General features: G+C 41.6%; 1 protein-coding gene across 1 annotated transcript in view; it reads right to left on the bottom strand.

Moving 5' to 3' along the window:
* The window catches only part of GPD1 (glycerol-3-phosphate dehydrogenase 1), a 58239-nt gene that overhangs the window by 9495 nt on the left and 27720 nt on the right, over positions 1-21024 (bottom strand). The window contains exons 4-5 of the mRNA XM_069758830.1: positions 20364-20502; positions 18607-18719 (exon numbers count right to left, since the gene is read on the bottom strand). Of these exons, the coding sequence (XP_069614931.1) occupies positions 18607-18719; positions 20364-20502 (252 nt within the window). The remainder of the gene's footprint in view (positions 1-18606; positions 18720-20363; positions 20503-21024) is intronic.

Below are 21024 nucleotides of genomic sequence, written 5' to 3'. Positions count from 1 at the left end.
TGAGAAGTGGTGGTCTTAGATTACATAAGTGGCTCTCAAGAGGAGCAACGCACATTGAACTCCTCAGGGGCATTTGTGATGGTGATTGGTGCCGTGGAACTTGCCCCTAAGAGTGTGACAAAAAAGCTGGCAGACCGAAAACCCAGGCAGGGCCATCAAAACTGGACTTCTGCCAAGTGGAAAAACTGCTGAACTGGATTTCTGATATCGGGCATGGAAGTAGTAATTTAAGTTACAAATCATACTCCACGAGATCCAACCATAGTGGCAAAATCAATGTGGTTACAAGGAGTGACATTATGATATTAAGTTTGAATCTCCTCTAGGGTAGTCTTAGCATGGACATATTGCTAGGACAGGATACCAATGTTCAATACGTCAGGTCTGAATGTAGCTCAAAAATGGTGTTCTAGTTATGGTTGGATGCCTGCCGATCTGCAGTATAGGAAAGTACAAAAATGGGTGAAAACAGTACAAACACATCTGTCAACGGCGAAACATAACAATAACAGAAGATTGTGAAAGAATTTAAAAGAAAAAAAAAAAACAACTACAGTATATCAACAGCTTGGCAGTGGTTCTCTCAGCCTTCGTTTATTGAATTCAGCCTATTAGAACACCACTTAATTAATTTCTGACCGGATATGCATACAGCTGTTCACCGTCCTAACCAATACATTGCTCAGCAGAGCAGAATGTTCTTTCATTATTGTAATAAGCCTGATTAGAGCAGATGGTAATGTAAAAAACTAAAGACTATTGTAGCAGGGATTTCTGCTAATGAAATTGCATTAAATAAAAGTACAAATGAAACAATAATTACATCGTTCACACTTATTGCGCATTTACAAAACTTCCTAACCTTCCTTTTATCTCACATAGAATGAAGTCAGGAACTCTTGAATGCACCTGTACATAGAGGCACTGAATGCTGCAGTCCCTCCAGGATCTGTGCAATGTACTCTAGATAGAAAAATCTACGCACCCTATTAAAATACAAATTCTGTCATGTAAAAAAAATCAAACCAATAAGAATCATTTCAGTGCTTTTTCCACTGTTAATGTCACCCATAATCTGTACAAATCCATTGAGAAACAAACTGAAATTATTTTGAAAGGGAAAATAAAAATAAAAAAAGTAAAATAACGTGGTTGCGTAATTGGCAACACCCTTCCTGACATTTGAAGTATATATACAAAACACCCACACACACGTCATAGTTGGCAAGTACTACCCTACAGATTAGGTATGCATACATCATGGCGACAGCCCACGCACAGGAGCTGTGAGCAGGTGATCGCCGCAGGGTGTTCAGCTGAAATATAGGGGGCTTCCACGTTACCAGTAGTACAAAAGCTCTAGAAAACTGAAATGGCTCCTTGCCTCCCCCCCTAAAAAAACACTAATTCTGCACTCCCAAATCCAAATGCCCCCTTCTTTCTTAGCCCAATTGTGAGTAAACCACATTTAGCATCCACATATTTTGCATTTCTGTAGCGATGAGAGCCCTCCTAATTTACGAGCATGTGTCTCCAGAAGCATGAGCTGGGCACCACCACGTACTGGGCACTACAATGTACTGGACACTACAACGGCATTTGCAAGTTTCACTTAGCAACATCCATTGCTGCTTGTTTCTGGAAAACACCCATGGAGTCAATATCGTGTACACCTGTAGATAAATTCCCCAAAGGTATACAATTTACTAAATAGGATCACTTGAGGGGGAATTCTGCTCTTCTAGCACTTAGGGGCTCTGTATATGGAGTCTGCAAACTCTTCTAGCAAACTATGCACTCTAGGAGGCAAATTGCCCTCCATCCCTCCAGAGTCTTGCTGTATGGCTAAGAAGTACTATTCAGCCACATAAGGAGTATTTCTACATTCGGGAGAAATTGTAGGACAATTTGGTGCCATTTTTTACCCATTTCCCAGTATGAAAATATAAAATTTGGAGCTTACACAATTTTGGTGGTAAAAATGTAATTATTTTTTCTTCAGTGCCCAATGGTAGAAAATTATGGGACCCACCTGTGGTGTCAATATGATCACTCCACCCCTAGATGAATTCACTGAGAGGTGTAGTTTGTTAAATGGGGTTACTTATCAGGGGTTCTGCTGTTCTGGCACCTCATGGGCTATGCCAATGTGACATGGCACGCTCAGACCATTCCATCAAAACCTGAACTCTATTATGAGGCGCCTTCGTTTCGACTAGACTGCGCCTCAAAAGTAGTTTTCCACCACATATGGGATATCGGGGTCTTCAGAAGAAATTGCAAGACAAATTCTATGGTGCAATCTCTCCTTGTGAAAATGGAAAATTTGGGGCTACAAGAACATTTCTGTAGAAAAAAAATGTGATTTTTTTTTTTTTTTTTATCTTCACAGCTCTAAAACTTCTGTGAACACCTGGAGGTTCAAGGTGCTCACCACACATCTAGACAAGTTACTTGAGGGGTCTAATTTACAAAATGGGTTCACTTGTGGGGTGTTTCCACTGTTTAAGCACATCAGGGGCTCTCCAAACGAGACATGGTGTCCGCTAATGATTCCAGCAAATTGTGCATTCAAAAAGTCAAACGATGCTCCTTCCCTTCAGAGCCCTGCTGTGCATCCAAACAGTAGTTTTCTCCCACATATTGGGTATCGACGTGCACAGGAGAAATTTCACAACAAATTGTGGAGTCAATTTTCTCCTGTTACGATTGTGAAAATAAAAAAATAGGGTCTAAAGTAAAAAATTTTAAAAAGTTAAATGTTCATTTTTTTCTTTCCATATTGCGTGAAGCAACTGAAGAGTTAATAAACTTGAGCACCTTGAGGGGTGCTGTTTTTAGAATGGTGTCACATTTGGGTGTCTGTCATATAGGCCCATCAAAGTCACTTCATATGTGATGTTGTCCCTAAAAACATGGTTTTGTAAATTTTGTGTAAAACTGAGAAATTTCTGGTCAACTTTTAACCCTTCTACCTTCCTAACCCCAAAAAATTATGTCACAAAAATTGTGCTGATGTAAAGTAGACCTGTGGGAAATGTTATTTATTAAATATTTTGTGTGACATAACACTGATTTAAGTGTTTAAAAAATTAAAAGTTGCTAAATTTTCTAAATTTCCATCAAATTTCCATTTTTTTCACAAATAAATGCAAGTCATATTGAACAAATCTCACCACTATAATGAAGTACAATATATCTAAAAGAAAAAAAAAAACAATCTCAGAATCAGTGGGATCCATTGAAGCGTTCCAGAGCTATTACCACAAAAGGTGACACTGGTCAGAATGGTAAAATTTGGCCTGGTCATGAAGGCAAAAACAGGCTCAGGGGTGAAGGGGTTTAACTGCAGATATGGGATTAATCTGTAGGTTAACAGCGTTCATAGCCTGCGTGGCACCTGTACTTAAGGTACTGTCACATTTAGCGACGCTGCAGCGATCTAGACAACGATGCCGATCGCTGCAGCGTCGCTGTGTGGTCGCTGGAGAGCTGTCACATAGACAGCTCTCCAGCGACCAACTGGTAACCAGGGTAAACATTGGGTTACTAAGCGCAGGGCCGCGCTTAGTAACCCGATGTTTACCCTGGTTACCAGTGTAAATGTAAAAAAAAACCAAACACTACATACTTACATTCCGGTGTCTGTCCCCCGTCGCTGTGCTTCTCTGCACTGTGTAAGCGCCCCCGGAAAGCACAGGCGCCGGCCAGGTTAGTAACGCTATTAACCTGCAGAGTTAGTCCACATCTGCAGGTTAATGTTTTTTGCTCGTGACAGGTTCCCTTTAACCTCCTATAAATATTAGTTGCTCTAGAACGATTTTCCTGACATGTTCTTGCTTTCCAAAAAAAAAGAAAAAAAGCCATGGTGCGTAAACAGCTTACAACACGCTAAAGGAATCTCATTGTTGAAAGTTATCAGTCAGGCTAAAAAAAGGATTTAAAAAGAAAAGGTTTTACAAGGCATTAGATATACCAGTTGCTTAAATTTGTCACAACATTACTTAGAACTTGGGGTCCCTCAAAAATTGATGAAAATATCAAAAGAAAATTGGTCACAGTGGCTGCCAAGAAGCCCATAACAACATTAAAGGAGCTGCATGAATTTCTGGCAAGTACGGTACTTATGTATTGCAAGTGACAATCTTACATATTCATCATTCCCTATTATTTTAGTTCTTTATTTTTCTTTTTCCACCCAAAAGGACTTCAGTATGTTTATCAATTCGATTGCTTTTTACTTATTTAGTTACAGCAAGGTTTATGTTTATTTTGCCAACTTATTTATTTTTACCAACTTAAACCAAGCTCAAGTTTTGTGTTTTTTCTCTTTGTATTTTTGCATTCTGTGCAAGTCGACATGTGGTCTCCCTCCCTTGAGCTGGAAATTACATTTAAAAGCTGGTGTCCACAGGTAGGGACCCGGTCCTTTGTCTGCACATATTCACACACTGAGGTCAAATCTGACACATGGTAAGCTTTTTAATATTAGGCAGTGTAGGACTGTCCCGATCAGGGTCACCTTGTCGACGGTGGGATGGCTGTTATGCTATTTTTGATCAAAAACAGTATTACTAATAACCCTGTGCTATTTAAATACAATCTTGCTTTTTAATTATAGCAGGGTTTATGTTAATTTTGCTTCTTGTAGGTTTTGATTGTACACCTATAAGGTCACCCATAATCTGTACAAAGTTCTGAAATGATTCTTGTGGTTATCATTGTTTTACATGACAAAACCCAAGCATTTAAACAGGTGTGTGGACGTTTTACATCCACTGTACATAGAGCCACAGTGAATGCCTGAGTCCTACAGCACCTTTATATGACTAATGTATGATGTGATGCTAACTTGTACTATGGCTTTTCTCGTTATATGCTTCTACATGTGGACAAAAAGATAGTAGAGTGAAAACAAGCATATTAACAGTGCACGTTCTCATATGGTCAGTGTACACTTACTAACAAGAATAATGCCGTTCTTAGCAGGTCAGTGAGAACAGAATGGGTTGATCTTGACTTAGTCCAATGCATGCAATGTAATCTTCAGCCGGCACAAGATGGTAAAAATCTGGCAGATGGCCAACACGATTACAAACATTTACAAATTTAGCAGAGGTAAAAAGGATATTCTGCCAATAGGACATTGATCAAGGGGGTAATGGTTCTATTTGAGAAGACCGCCAGCTGGCATCTAGAGTCTTCTAGAGAAGGCAATGCTCTGTGGGAAAAAAAAACTTCTGCAAATTTGCTCTCCTCCAACAGGAAGATTGCTTTCTTCTGAGACTCAGATGACAGTGTGCGAGCCAGCAACTCTGACCGGCAGTAAAAAGGTTGCTGCCGCACACAGGCGTTGGATGATGAGAGTACTACTCCCGTCATCCTACACTTGCTCTCACTGATAGCAGTGAGAGCAGGTGTACATTGAGGAGAGTAGTCATCTGTCCGCACCGGTGCAATAAATTAAAAAAAATGGCGTGGGTTCCCCTCTATTTTCGATAACAAACGCAGGTAAAACTGACAGCTACAGGCTGCAACCCCCAGCTGTCAGCTATATATTGGCTAGTTATCAAAAATAGAGGAGTCCTCAGCCATATTTTTTTAATTACTTAAATAAATAATGTAAAAACAGTGTGGGGTCCCTTTCATTTTTGACAAATAGCCAATTCTGGAGTTTTGCCCGACTCTTCCCTTGCCCTGGTGTGGTTGCAAGTGGGCTAATAGGTTTGGGGTTGATGTCAGTTTTATGGGTGCTGACATCAACCCCAGGTGTTAGTAATGGATAAGCGTCTATAACACCCCTTCATTACTACCACTATAGACCAGCATCATGTGCATCCATCGCAATGTGCGTTTCCCTCCTTCTGGGAACGTTTCGGGGTTGAGAGACATCACTGGTTTAAAAGCCAGGGCCAAACAATGGGAAAGAACTACATGGGTGCAGTTGCATGCATTACGTCCGAGCAGTGTCACATGTAATACGGACTTCCAGTGTGTGGGCCGGTGGTACGCAGAGGTTCCGGTCACACCCAGATGGCTGCAATTAAATACACTCTCACAGGCAATACCATAATTTTTTACTTTACATACTGAGCAATTCCAATTTATGCCGGTTTTAATGTTATAATGTTGGGATGCAATCTGTACACTATTACTAGGTCACTATTTAGACTCTCCAAACATCTACCATCTGTGAGGCGCCTTTTTATATATTGGGGGTTGACGGAAGTTCAGCGTGCCACGAGGCTAGGATTACGGCAAACACCGAGAGGTAATATGTATGAGATCAGATTCTGATCTCTTGATTGTGTTCATGTGTGGGCTGTACGGGAGATGCAATAGGGGTTTGTCTGGGGATTTTCTTGGCAGCTTTGTACTTTCCTTATACTGATACTGGCGATACATGCAGGTTATATGGGCTATCCCTGGTGATTGGATTAGCGTTTCAATACGGATATAAGGTCTATCCATGCCATATTTAACACTGGGCAATTGCCCTTGAAATGGGGGGAGTAATTTTATCTCTCCATTTGTGGTAAGGGGACAGGAGTATACAGTGTGCTTTGACATTTTTTTGATAGTCGCAGACAGTGCCCTATATATGTAATCTGTACCGGTATTTTAAAACTATTTACATTGCGTGGCCCTACCAATTTTGAGGTAACATATGACATATGTACGATACCATAAGATGTATGTGTTCTGCCGATTCGTGAGCTGACCTGTCTGGTTTTCACTAATTTTGATTGTGAGGCATTTTTTAAGTGTATGTGGTTTTTACATGTTAATAAAGTTATTTGTTTAAATTTAAAACGCTTCTTTACTATGTGGAGTTTAATAACTCTATTAGTAGTATGTATTTAGCCTTTTTATATATGTAGATTTTTAAATTAGTATACTATATACTTTTTAACATTTGTGTTTACTTTCAGGGACTTATTTTATTGCCGAGTTGGTGTGGTAATAAACACTTAGAAATGCTGTCCCTTCTGGTTTAGTGTACATTTTTGGATTACTATATGTATTCCCATGTATGCATGCACAATATAACCTTTTGTCTTTGTGCTATACAAGCGATTATTCAATTCTTTACACCATTATAATCCTCTTATATTTCAGGCTTTATAACTCCTCATTGCCATGTAACCAACAATCAAACATAATATTGCAAATTAAAACGTGTATTCAACAAATGTCCGTCCTGACTGAGAATAAACCTCCACAAGGGTAGAATAAAGTCTGATCAAGTATTTGTTGAAACATTAACTAAATAAAGGGCTATTCAAAGTCAGAGTCTGGCAGAAACAGGGAAAGCAGCAAGCGCCAAGCCAAAGTCAATAGTCCCCATTTGCATAATAGTGAGCAAACATCCTTGTTTGTGACCAGAATCATCAGGTCTGCCAACAATCAGGCATGAACTTGGGCATTCTGGATTTAGGATGCTGTTTTTCAGGTTAAGGGTATGTGCACACGTCAGGATTTTCTAGTTTTTTTGCGCGTTTTTTGTGCATTTTTTTTTCTTCGTTTTTTTCCCCAATGCATAGAATACCGGGAAAAACACGAAAAATCCGCAAAATTAATGAACATGCGGCTTTTTTTTACCACAATGCGTTTTTTTTACGGAAAAAAATGCATCATGTGCACAAAAATTGCAGAATGCATTCGAAATGATAGGATGCATATGTCTGCAGTTTGTAATGCGTTTTTATCGCGAAAAAACAGCTAAAAAAAAAACCTGAACGTGTGCACATACCCTAAGATCTGCGAATATTTTGGGTGCACTGCTGCTCCATTCTAATGGGCAGTGGTGTAACTACAGTCATGGACAAAAATTTTGAGAATGAGACAAATATTAATTTTTCCAAAGTCTACTGCTTCATTTTTTCTAATGGCAATTGGCATATACTCCTGAATGTCAGAGTGATCAGCTTAACAGCAATTACTGTACTTGCAAAGTCAATATTTGCCCAGAAAATGAACTTTAACCCCCAAAACACATTTCAACATCATTGCAGTCCTGCCTTAAAAGGAGCAGCTAACATTGTTTTAGTGATTGATCCATTAACACAGGTGTGGGTGTTGATGAGGACAGGGCTGGCGATCAATCAGTCATGATTAAGTAAGAAAGACATCACTGGACACTTTAAAAGGAGGCTGGTGCTTGGTATCATTGTTTCTCTTCAGTTAACCATGGTTATCTCTAAAGAAACACGTGCAGCCATCATTGCACTGCACAAAAATGGCCTAACAGGGAAGAGTATCACAGCTACAAAGATTGCACCTCAGTCAACAATCTATCACATCATCAAGAACTTCAAGGAGAGAGCTTCCATTGTTGTCAAAAAGGCTCCAGGGCGCCCAAGAAAGACCAGCAAGCGCCAGGACCGTATCTTAAAACTGTTTCAGCTGCGGGATCGGACTACCAGCAGTGCTAAGCTTGCTCAGGAATGGCAGCAGGCTGGTGTGAGTGCTTCTGCACGCACTGTGAGGCGGAGACTGTTTGAGCAAGGCCTGGTTTCAAGGAGGGCAGCAAAGAAGCCACTTCTCTCCAGAAAAAACATCAGGGACCGACTGATATTCTGCAAAAGGTACAGGGAGTGAACTGCTGAGGACTGGGGCAAAGTCATTTTCTCTGATGAATCCCCTTTTCGATTGTTTGGGACATCTGGAAAACAGCTTATTCGGAGAAGAAGAGGTGAGCGCTACCACCAGTCTTGTCTCATGCCAACTGTAAAGCATCCTGAAACCATTCATGTGTGGGGTTGCTTCTCAGCCAAAGGAATCGGCTCACTCACAGTCTTGCCTAAAAACACAGCCATGAATAAAGAATGGTACCAGAATGTCCTCCAAGAGCAACTTCTCCCAACCGTCCAAGAGCAGTTTGGCGCCCAACAATGCCTTTTCCAGCATGATGGAGCACCTTGCCATAAAGCAAGGGTGATAACTAAATGGCTCATGGAACAAAACATAGAGATTTTGGGTCCATGGCCTGGAAACTCCCCAGATCTTAATCCCATTGAGAACTTGTGGTCAATCATCAAGAGACTGGTGGAGAAACAAAAACCAACAAATTCTGGCAAAATGCAAGCATTGATTATGCAAGAATGGACTGCTATCAGTCAGGATTTGGTCCAGAAGTTGATTGAGAGCATGCCAGGGAGAATTGCAGAGGTCTTGAAGAAGAAGGGTCAACACTGCAAATATTGACTTGCTGCATTAACTCATTCTAACTGTCAATATAACCTATTGGTACTCATAATATGATTGCAATTATATTTCTGTATGTGATATAAACATCAGACAAACACTAATAAAAACCAGAGGGCAGCAGATCATGTGAAAATATAATTTTGGTGTCATTCTCAAAACTTTTGGCCATGACTGTAGAGTCCAATGGGCCCCGGTGCAGAATTTGGACATGGGCCTCCCTCCCCTCATTATGTAATAACTAGATGGCAGCCCGATTCTAAAGAAATCGGGAGTCTAGAATCCATATATAGTTTATTTATTCAAATGTAAGAATAATACAATTAATAAATAATAGTAAGAAAGAACAAAAATAATAGGCAGTATATGGAGAAAACACCAAACAAAAGTTCAAAATTGGTGTGAAAATGTCACTGAACCACTTCACAACTAAATATATATAGTTTTGGTAAATGGTATTATCATTTTTTTGACGAAATTCGGCAGGAGCTTGAAGAGCAACGTCACTGGGCCCGCCTCCACGCAGTAGAAACTTGCTGTGAGGTAAAAATTCAAAAATCACACCAAAATGGCGGGCGGAGTGTGTCACAGTACGGCACGTTTCTGATTGGTCGCTCGCAGCAGGCGGCAACCAATCAGACACTGGACACTGTTGACGTCACTTATCTCCGGAGATTAGCTCCGGACAAAGCCACGGAAGTTGGCACAAATTGCAGGAAGTAGTATTCTAGGCAATTATATATTAGATGTATCCCATCCTGGGCTCCACCCTGGTATAATGTCCCTCAATCTGGGCCCATCTTAGCATACATGTCTCACATCCTGGTATATATGTTCCCCATCCTCAGACAAGCCTGGTATGGTTCCCCATCCTGGGCCCCATCAGGTTATATATATTCGTGAAAACATATATACAGTGTGGTGTGTGTGTGTGTGTCTCCCATCCTGGTATACATGTCCCTCATCCTGGGCCCCATACAGAGATATATATATATATATATATATATATATATACAGTGGGGCAAAAAAGTATTTAGTCAGTCAGCAATAGTGCAAATTCCACCACTTAAAAAGATGAGAGATGTCTGTAATTTACATCATAGGTAGACCTCAACTATGGGAGACAAACTGAGAAAAAAAAATCCAGAAAATCACATTGTCTGTTTTTTTAACAATTTATTTGCATATTATGGTGGAAAATAAGTATTTGGTCAGAAACAAACAATCAAGATTTCTGGCTCTCACAGACCTGTAACTTCTTCTTTAAGAGTCTCCTCTTTCCTCCACTCATTACTTGTAGTAATGGCACCTGTTTAAACTTGTTATCAGTATAAAAAGACACCTGTGCACACCCTCAAACAGTCTGACTCCAAACTCCACTATGGTGAAGACCAAAGAGCTGTCAAAGGACACCAGAAACAAGATTGTAGCCCTGCACCAGGCTGGGAAGACTGAATCTGCAATAGCCAACCAGCTGGGAGTGAAGAAATCAACAGTGGGAGCAATAATTAGAAAATGGAAGACATACAAGACCACTGATAATCTCCCTCGATCTGGGGCTCCACGCAAAATCCCACCCCGTGGGGTCAGAATGATCACAAGAACGGTGAGCAAAAATCCCAGAACCACGCGGGGGGACCTAGTGAATGAACTGCAGAGAGCTGGGACCAATGTAACAAGGCCTACCATAAGTAACACACTACGCCACCATGGACTCAGATCCTGCAGTGCCAGACGTGTCCCACTGCTTAAGCCAGTACATGTCCGGGCCTGTCTGAAGTTTGCTAGAGAGCATTTGGATGATCCAGAGGAGTTTTGGGAGAATGTCCTATGGTCTGATGAAACCAAACTGGAACTGTTTGGTAGAAACACAACTTGTCGTGTTTGGAGGAAAAAGAATACTGAATTGCATCCATCAAACACCATACCTACTGTAAAGCATGGTGGTGGAAACATCATGCTTTGGGGCTGTTTCTCTGCAAAGGGGCCAGGACGACTGATCCGGGTACATGAAAGAATGAATGGGGCCATGTATCGTGAGATTTTGAGTGCAAACCTCCTAACATCAGCAAGGGCATTGAAGATGAAACGTGGCTGGGTCTTTCAACATGACAATGATCCAAAGCACACCGCCAGGGCAACGAAGGAGTGGCTTCGTAAGAAGCATTTCAAGGTCCTGGAGTGGCCTAGCCAGTCTCCAGATCTCAACCCTATAGAAAACCTTTGGAGGGAGTTGAAAGTCCGTGTTGCCAAGCGAAAAGCCAAAAACATCACTGCTCTAGAGGAGATCTGCATGGAGGAATGGGCCAACATACCAACAACAGTGTGTGGCAACCTTGTGAAGACTTACAGAAAACGTTTGACCTCTGTCATTGCCAACAAAGGATATATTACAAAGTATTGAGATGAAATTTTGTTTCTGACCAAATACTTATTTTCCACCATAATATGCAAATAAATTGTTAAAAAAAACAGACAATGTGATTTTCTGGATTTTTTTTTCTCAGTTTGTCTCCCTTAGTTGAGGTCTACCTATGATATAAATTACAGACGCCTCTCATCTTTTTAAGTGGTGGAACTTGCACTATTGCTGACTGACTAAATACTTTTTTGCCCCACTGTATATATATTATTCCATGGCACTTTACATGTGAGGAAGGGTATATATATATATATATATACATATATATATATATATATATATATATATATATATATATACATATACAGGTCCTTCTCAAAAAATTAGCATATAGTGTTAAATTTCATTATTTACCATAATGTAATGATTACAATTAAACTTTCATATATTATAGATTCATTATCCACCAACTGAAATTTGTCAGGTCTTTTATTGTTTTAATACTGATGATTTTGGCATACAACTCCTGATAACCCAAAAAACCTGTCTCAATAAATTAGCATATCAAGAAAAGGTTCTCTAAACGACCTATTACCCTAATCTTCTGAATCAACTAATTAACTCTAAACACATGCAAAAGATACCTGAGGCTTTTATAAACTCCCTGCCTGGTTCATTACTCAAAACCCCCATCATGGGTAAGACTAGCGACCTGACAGATGTCAAGAAGGCCATCATTGACACCCTCAAGCAAGAGGGTAAGACCCAGAAAGAAATTTCTCAACAAATAGGCTGTTCCCAGAGTGCTGTATCAAGGCACCTCAATGGTAAGTCTGTTGGAAGGAAACAATGTGGCAGAAAATGCTGTACAACGAGAAGAGGAGACCGGACCCTGAGGAAGATTGTGGAGAAGGACCGATTCCAGACCTTGGGGAACCTGAGGAAGCAGTGGACTGAGTCTGGTGTGGAAACATCCAGAGCCACCGTGCACAGGCGTGTGCAGGAAATGGGCTACAGGTGCCGCATTCCCCAGGTAAAGCCACTTTTGAACCATAAACAGCGGCAGAGGCGCCTGACCTGGGCTACAGAGAAGCAGCACTGGACTGTTGCTAAGTGGTCCCAAGTACTTTTTTCTGATGAAAGCAAATTTTGCATGTCATTCGGAAATCAAGGTGCCAGAGTCTGGAGGAAGACTGGGGAGAAGGAAATGCCAAAATGCCTGAAGTCCAGTGTCAAGTACCCACAGTCAGTGATGGTGTGGGGTGCCATGTCAGCTGCTGGTGTTGGTCCACTGTGTTTCATCAAGGGCAGGGTCAATGCAGCTAGCTATCAGGAGATTTTGGAGCACTTCATGCTTCCATCGGCTGAAATGCTTTATGGAGATGAAGATTTCATTTTTCAGCACGACCTGGCACCTGCTCACAGTGCCAAAACCACTGGTAAATGGTTTACTGACCATGGTATTACTGTGCTCAATTGGCCTGCCAACTCTCCTGACCTGAACCCCATAGAGAATCTGTGGGATATTGTGAAGAGAAAGTTGAGAGATGCAAGACCCAACACTCTGGATGAGCTTAAGGCCGCTATTGAAGCATCCTGGGCCTCCATAACATCTCAGCAGTGTCACAGGCTGATTGCCTCCATGCCACGCCGCATTGAAGCAGTCATTTCTGCCAAAGGATTCCCGACCAAGTATTGAGTGCATAACTGAACATTATTATTTGATGTTTTTTTTGTTTGTTATTAAAAAACACTTTTATTTGATTGGATGGGTGAAATATGCTAATTTATTGAGACAGGTTTTTTGGGTTATCAGGAGTTGTATGCCAAAGTCATCAGTATTAAAACAATAAAAGACCTGACAAATTTCAGTTGGTGGATAATGAATCTATAATATATGAAAGTTTAATTGTAATCATTACATTATGGTAAATAATGAAATTTAACACTATATGCTAATTTTTTGAGAAGGACCTGTATATATATATATATATATATATATATATATATATATATATATATATATATATATAATAAAAACAAGTACAGTAATCTTGAACAATGCAAGTCACAACTGGTACAGGAGGAGAGAGGACCCTGCCCGCGAGGGCTCACAGTCTGCAGGGGATGGGTGAGGATACACTAGGAGAGGGTAGAGCTGGTCAAGCGGCGGTTCAGTAGGTTGAGGATCACTGCAGGCTGTAGGCTTGTCGAAAGAGGTGGGTCTTCAGGTTCTTTTTGAAGGTTTCTATGGTAGGCGAGAGTCTGATGTGTTGGGGTAGAGTTCCAGAGCATGGGGGAAGCACGGGAGAAGTCTTGGATGCGGTTGGGGGAAGAAGAGATGAGAGGGGAGTAGAGAAGGAGGTCTTGAGAGGATCGGAGGTTGCGTATAGGTAAGTACCGGGAGACCATATATATATATGTCCTCAATTCTGACTCTGTTCTTAAATGCATAGAAAATAAATAAATGATTCTGCTCACCTTCCCCCTACTCTCCCGCCGCCCTCTTCAGAGGCCAGTAGCTGACTTCAGCATGCAAACATCGGTAGCGCATGATGTCACTGTCATGCACCACCAGTCACTTGCATGCCAACGCAGAGAATGTTTTTGGGGTCACTATTCTTCAGTAGTAATAGCGCAAATAAATCTGTTAGCACATAGTGAAGTTAGGGGTGATCGCTAACAGTCAGTGAACGACGCTTGCTCGTCTCACTGAGGCAGGAGGTTGCACAAACCGGAGAAGTAGCATTTAGTGCAGGGACAAGAGCAGCTGCACACCAATTCGATGCCCACACTCCCAGGCTCAGGGTGAGGAGAGTGGAGGGTGAAACACTTGGAGCTGAGTACAGAAGAGAGGACTGTGGTTGTAGCTGTGCGAACGTCACACTGTATAGTATTTTGAAGAGAGTTTGCAGGAATTTTTGCCCATTCATTTGTGAGGTCAGAAACAGATATTGGAGAAGGCCTGGCCTGTGATCTCCGTTCCAGAGTTCAAGGAGGTCGATGTCAGAGTTCTGGGTCGCCGATCAAATTCTTCCACACCAAACTCCTCCAACCTTATATTTAGGGACCCTGCTTTGTGCACAGGCATGCTGGAACAGAAAAAGACCTTCCCAAAACTGTTCCCACACAGTTGAAGGCTATAATTGTCCAAAATGTCTTGGCATGCTGAGTCCTAAGGAGTGTTGTTTCACCTTGTGGAGAGTGACACACCAGCTCTGGCATGCCAAGGTAAGGAGGCTTATTCACCATGCATTGATCCTCTGGGACATGGAATATGCAAATTGCCTCTTCAGAAAAAAAGAGAACTTGAACTCTATAGCGCCACCTGTTGGAAGCAGCGATCCTACAAGTCACTATCGACCCTTTAAGGCTGGGTTCACACTTTGCGGTTTTTACCGCGGAACCGCCGCAATTTTGATGCTGCGGGTCCGCAGCAGTTTCCATAGCGTTCCCATTTACATGTAAACCCTATGGAAACAGCAAACCGCTGTGCACATGCTGCGGGAAAAACCACGCAGAGGTTTAAAACACGCAGCATGTCACTTCTTTGTGCAGAATCGCCCATAGGAATACATTGAACCGCTTACTTCCCGCATGGAGCTGTGCCCACGTTGCGGGAAGTAAGCGGATAATGTGCGGTTCCTACCCGGGGTGGAGGAGAGGAGACTCTCCTCCAGGCCCCGGGAACCATATTTGGGGTTAAAAAAAAAGAATAAAAATAAAAAATCATGTTATACTCACCCTCTGAAGTCTCAGCGCTGCACGCGGCCGTCCGGTCAGAGTAGCTGTGCGATCAGGACCTTCGGTGACGTCGCGGTCACATGACTGACGTCACGAAGGGTCCTGGTCGCACAGCATCTTTGGAACCGGACCGCTGGGTGCAGCGCCGAGGAGATCGGGATGTCAGAGGGTGAGTATAACCAATTTTTATTATTTTTAACATTACTATTGATGCTGCATATTGCTGCATATGCAGCATCAATAGTATAGGCAGAAACCCGCAGCGGAAACCGCGGAACAAACCGCGATAAATCTGCAGGGAGAACCGCAGTTGTTTTGCCCTGCAGATTTATCAAATCCGCTGCGGGAGAACCCGCAGAGGGACGCCGCAAAGTGTGAACATGGCCTAACAAGTCTTGCAATATGACATAGGATAAAAAGCAAGTAAGATTCACAATTGGCAGACATGGTGTTTCGGGCTATTAGCCCTTGTCAGAACAAAGTATGAGAACTGATTTGGCTAGGTTCCAACAGGTGATGCTATAGAGTTCAAGTCCTCTTCCTCTCTGAAGAGGCAATGTCCATATTGGCATGCTCAAGCATGAAAGATTTTCCTTCCCTGGGAGAGGCCTAGTCCAAACCCTGATAAACAACCCCATAGCATTAGCCTCCCTTCACTAAACATTATCTGGGTTCTGATAGACGAATCTGTGTTTGGTTAACACCAGGAAACTTTTACTTGAAAGCATTGTGCGAAATGTAGATCAGTCACTTTACAGAACAAGTTCTTCACTGCTCCAGAGTCCAATGGTGGTGGCTTTACACGCCACTACATCTGACGCTTTACATTGTGCTTGGTGATGTAAGGTTTGTATGCAGCTGCTCGGGAACGGAAACCAAAGCCACAAAGCTCCTGGTGCACAGTTCTTGCACTGATGTTAATGCCAGAAGATGTTAAGAACGCTGCAGCAGAGCGTTGGTGACTTTTACACACTATGATCCTCAATACTCAGTGACCCCGCTCTAACGTTACGTAGTCTCCAATCCATGGCTGAGTTGCTGCAGTTCCTTCCACTTTTCAGTAATATCACTCACACATGTGGGTGGAATGTTTAGGAGGGAAGGAATATCATGATGACTTATTACGCTGGTGACATATTATTACAGGACCGCGCTGTTATCACTGAGCTCTTTAGAATAAGACTTTTCAAAAATGTTAGTGATGGCAGACAGCACGGCGAGGGGCTGGACTTCATACACCTATGGCAATGGGGCTGTATGATGAAAGATGTGTGTCCTAATACTTTATTCCATATAGTGTACTTCGGTATATAAGGATTCCTTGCCTGTGCCTTCCTGCCCTGTCAGTCCTGAGAACATGCACATGACGTCCGCACTTTGCCTTGATGCGGCTCAGTGACATCACTGTATTGCGCGGCCTGCGGCGGGCCACTAACTTCACCGGTGACTGTACACAATAAATTTGAGGCATTTTCCCACACTCCAGAGTTCAGCGCAGGTCAGGCTAGTCACTGATGTTCCAGCAGCATCTCATTCATTCACCAGTGGTTTACAGCCGGGGCGGTCGCATCTTAGCACCGTCCTGGTTGTAAACTGTATATCCCCCAGACATGGATTACTGTGTGGGACACAGCGACGGACAGGTATGGTATATTGTTGGTTTTTTATTTTATTTTTATTACAGGAGATCGAGGGCGTCCCATGGATTAGCTGTATAATAAAGATGGGAAACCGTGTAGTGTTTTATTTCATTAAAATACTTTATTCTGGCTGTGTCTTTATTTAACCTGTCACAACTATAGGATTAGTAATTTGTACGTGCCTCATTGACACCTCTCCATTACTAAGCCAGGCTTCATGTCACCTTACAATACAAAGGTGACATTAACCCCCAAACTATTACCCCACTTGCCACCGCTACAGGGCAAGTGGGAAGAACGAGGCTAAGTGTCGGAATTGGCGCATCTTATAGATGCGCCTTTTCTGGGGCGGCTGAGTGCTGATGTTTTTAGCCGGGGGGGGGGTGTGTGCAATATCCATGGTCCCTTTCCGCTGCTGTCTTCATAGCCTTTGCTGGTTATTAATTACGGTGGGACCCCCCTTTTTTTGGGGGGGAGGGAGGGGGTCTCCCATTTTAGTAGCCAGTAAGGGCCAAGTATACAGCTGTGCAGTGATATTAATAGTTTGGGAAGCTCCATGAGTAGTACTCCCTTCCCAGGCTATAAACATCTGCCCCTAGTCGCTGGCTTTCCCTCTGCTTGTTTTTTAAATTGCGTGGGAGCCCATGCCATTTTTTTTCGTAAAATAATTCTTTTTTTAAATACATGTCCAGTAATTTGCACAAACACTGTACTAATTGTATTTGTCACTGACATCTATATATCTACCTATTCTATATGTATTTACTGTATGTAATCCATCTCTTCTATCTTGTTGGCTCCTGCAGGATTTTATAGAAGCCGGCAGATGAATTACCGGCTTTTCTTCTATCTTTCTGTGCAATATCAATACATATACATATATACATATATACATATATATATATATATATATATATTTTTTTTTTTTTTTTTCTCGCATAGCACTCGTCCATATTCCTCGCTAGTGTGACTCCGGCCTTACTTTGGAGGTGAATATGGGCCCGCTCACCTGTTGGGCCCTTGTGGGGCTGAACAGGTTGCACCAATGATATGTCCGCCCCTGGCTACGCATAAAAACGTTGGTTAGGCTAGGTTCACACAACCATTTTCTTGCATCAGAGAAAAATTGATATTAATCACACCGATCAGAGTGTGGTCCAATTTTCTTGGTTGTGGGAAAAAAAAAAAAAAATTCTCCATTGGAGAATGTCAGAGTGAGGTTGGATTTTTTTTTCCATAATTTTTGTCTCATTGACTTGCATGGCTGAAATGCAAGCAGCTCCATAAAATAACTTGAAGATCTCAAAATGACGGAGAGCACTCATCGTTTTCTTTTACGGTGGTCTGCACAAGGCCTTAGAGCAAGTAATCACTAACATTGCTTTGTCTGCACTACTGACCCGCCAGTTTTAGTGAATACATGCATTACCCATGAAACACCAATTCTGGAGCATCATTCCTTACAAAATTCAGCTTGTGCTGTTCATCTGTTAATATCTGTATTAGTTGGTGTCTGGGGGTTACCATCCCCCGTGTATGCCTGGCTCGCCCGTTCAGTTCTGACAGTGTGATTGGTGCTCCCTACTGACAATGCGAATAATAACCCTCAGTTCCACTACTCAGGTCTTACTCCAGTACAATAGCTCTTCCTACCTTCAGTGCTCCGCAGATTTCTACTGTATCGGCTTCTTCCACTACTGTGATACGGAAATTTGGTGTCTGAAACAACTCCTTCAGGATCTTTCCTTGCTCCATATTTTTGCTACCTGCAGAAAAAAAAATAAAAGAAGAACATTACAACATGACAAGAATTTCCTATTATAAATTTTAATTATTAAAAAAAGGGAACAATACACCGATATTCGAAGCATGGAGGTCAAGGACGTCTAAATGCTTTGGGTCACAGCGGCTACCTGCAGCTGCCACTAGGGAGGTGGATTACCACAGACAGATTCTCAGCATCCATTGTGTTTAACGCCTTAACGACCAGAAGTATTTTTGGTTTTGCATTTTCGCTTTTTGCTCCCCTTCTTCCCAGAGCCACAACTTTTTAATTTTTTTGTCAAAATGGCCACATGTGGGCTTGTGTTTTTGCAGGACGAGTTGCACCATTTGTTTTAACATATCAAGTACTGGAAAACAGGAAAAAAATTCCAAGTGCAGTGAAATTGCAAAAAAAAAAAAAAGTGCAATCCCACAGTTGCTTTTATTCTTTTTTTTTTTTACCATGTTCACTAAATGCTGAAACTGACCTGCCATTATGATTCTCCGGGTTATTAAAAGTTCATAGACACCAAACATGTCTAGGTTCTTTATTTATTTAAGTGGTGAAATAAAATTCCAAATTTGTGTAAAAAAAAAAAAAAGTCGCCATTTTGAGATAACCGAAGCGTCTCCATTTTTCGTGATCTGTGGTTGGGTTAGGGCTTATTTTTATAAGACATTTTATTGATACCATTCTGTTTGCAGATACAATCTTTTGATCACCCGTTATTGCATTTTAATGCAATGTTGCGCCAACCAAAAAAGCGTTATTCTGGAGTTTTGACTTTTTTTCTCATTACGCCGTATAGCGATCAGGTTAATTCTTTTTCATTTTGATAGATCAGGTGATTCTGAATGCGGCGATACCAAATATGTGTGTATGTTTTTTTATTGTTTTATGTTGAATGGGGCAAAATTTTAACTTTTATATATTTAATAATTTTTTTTTACTTTTTGCATGCTTCAATAGTCTCCATAGGAGACTAGAAGCTGCCATAACCCGATCGGCTCTGCTACATACAGGCGACGATCAGATCGCCTGTATGTAGCAGAATTGCTCACTTGCTATGAGTGCCGACAACCATAGAGGTCTGCTGGAGACCTCTGGTTGTCATGCCATCCCATTGGTGAACCCGCGATCATGTGAAGAGGTCACCAATGGGCAGGAATTTCCGGCGTGCTTGCCGGAAGTGCGCGTTAAATGCCACTATCAAGAGTTTGACAACGACATTTAACTAGTTAACAGCCGCGGGCGGATTGCAATTCCACCCGTGGCTGTTAGAGGCATATTTCAGCTTTTCAAAACAGCTGACATGTGTCGGAAAAGATGTGGGCTCAGCGCTGGAGCCCACGTCAAAGGGAGGAAGTCCGAGATTGACGTACATTTACTGTATAAATTCATATGCAGTGAGCTTCCCCTAGTGGTGCCTGCAGGGAGCCAGAATATATATTTTTTTTACTTGTGAAGGTAATAAAGGTGTGTGGAATTGTATTTGGCGAGGAAAACTCACCCTTAGTAAGATACATTCAAGCAATTATAACGGATGCTAACCAATAACAATAGTGCTTTTGGTTTTCAACGCAGGTGGGACTTATTCTGAGTTTTGTTATGGAGATCCTTTGATTTCTAGGGTGAAATATCTTACCAATTGTAGTCTCACAAAATTTCCCATCAGCAACTTCATTGGCAATGTTGGCACCCATTAACACGCTCATTTGGATGCCTAACCTCTCACGAATGATGTCGGATATTAACCGAAGACCTTCAGGTCCCTCGTCTACACCCTTAAAAGAATCCAAAAGCAAGAAATAATCCAGTGTTGACCACTTTATGCAAAATATACTATAGCAGATTATTGTACATTTCCATCCAATATTACAAGCATAGGATAAGGCTTCTGAATCGTGCTGGCTGAGTTATCACTATGTACAGCGCAGTGCTGCCTTAAAGAGTTTGTTTTATGGGAACAGACCCTATTTAGTAGCTGCTTCACGCCATTTGTATCCACATGCATGTCACTTGACAAACAGTAAGGTATTTAATATTAGAGTTAGGACTTCCAATTACAGTCACTGTGAAGAGGTGGGATGGCTTTCGCATTAATTTTTTTTTTTATAAAAAAAACATGTTAACCTAGGACAGTATATTATTTTGATGCACTATGCTTTTTATTTACTGCAGGGTATTTAATCATTATATTTCGGTCTTTGTTTTTTTCTGGTACATCATTGTGTAAGAGCATGTTCACATGGTGGCCATTTCACAGACAAAAGCCAAGACAAAAATGGCCACAGTGCTCTTACACT

This window comes from Ranitomeya imitator, chromosome 3, assembly GCF_032444005.1.
Source record: "Ranitomeya imitator isolate aRanImi1 chromosome 3, aRanImi1.pri, whole genome shotgun sequence".
In the NCBI taxonomy this organism is placed as follows: domain Eukaryota; kingdom Metazoa; phylum Chordata; class Amphibia; order Anura; family Dendrobatidae; genus Ranitomeya; species Ranitomeya imitator.
Note: the sequence above shows the minus strand (reverse complement) of the source record. Positions and strands in the feature narration are given on the sequence as shown.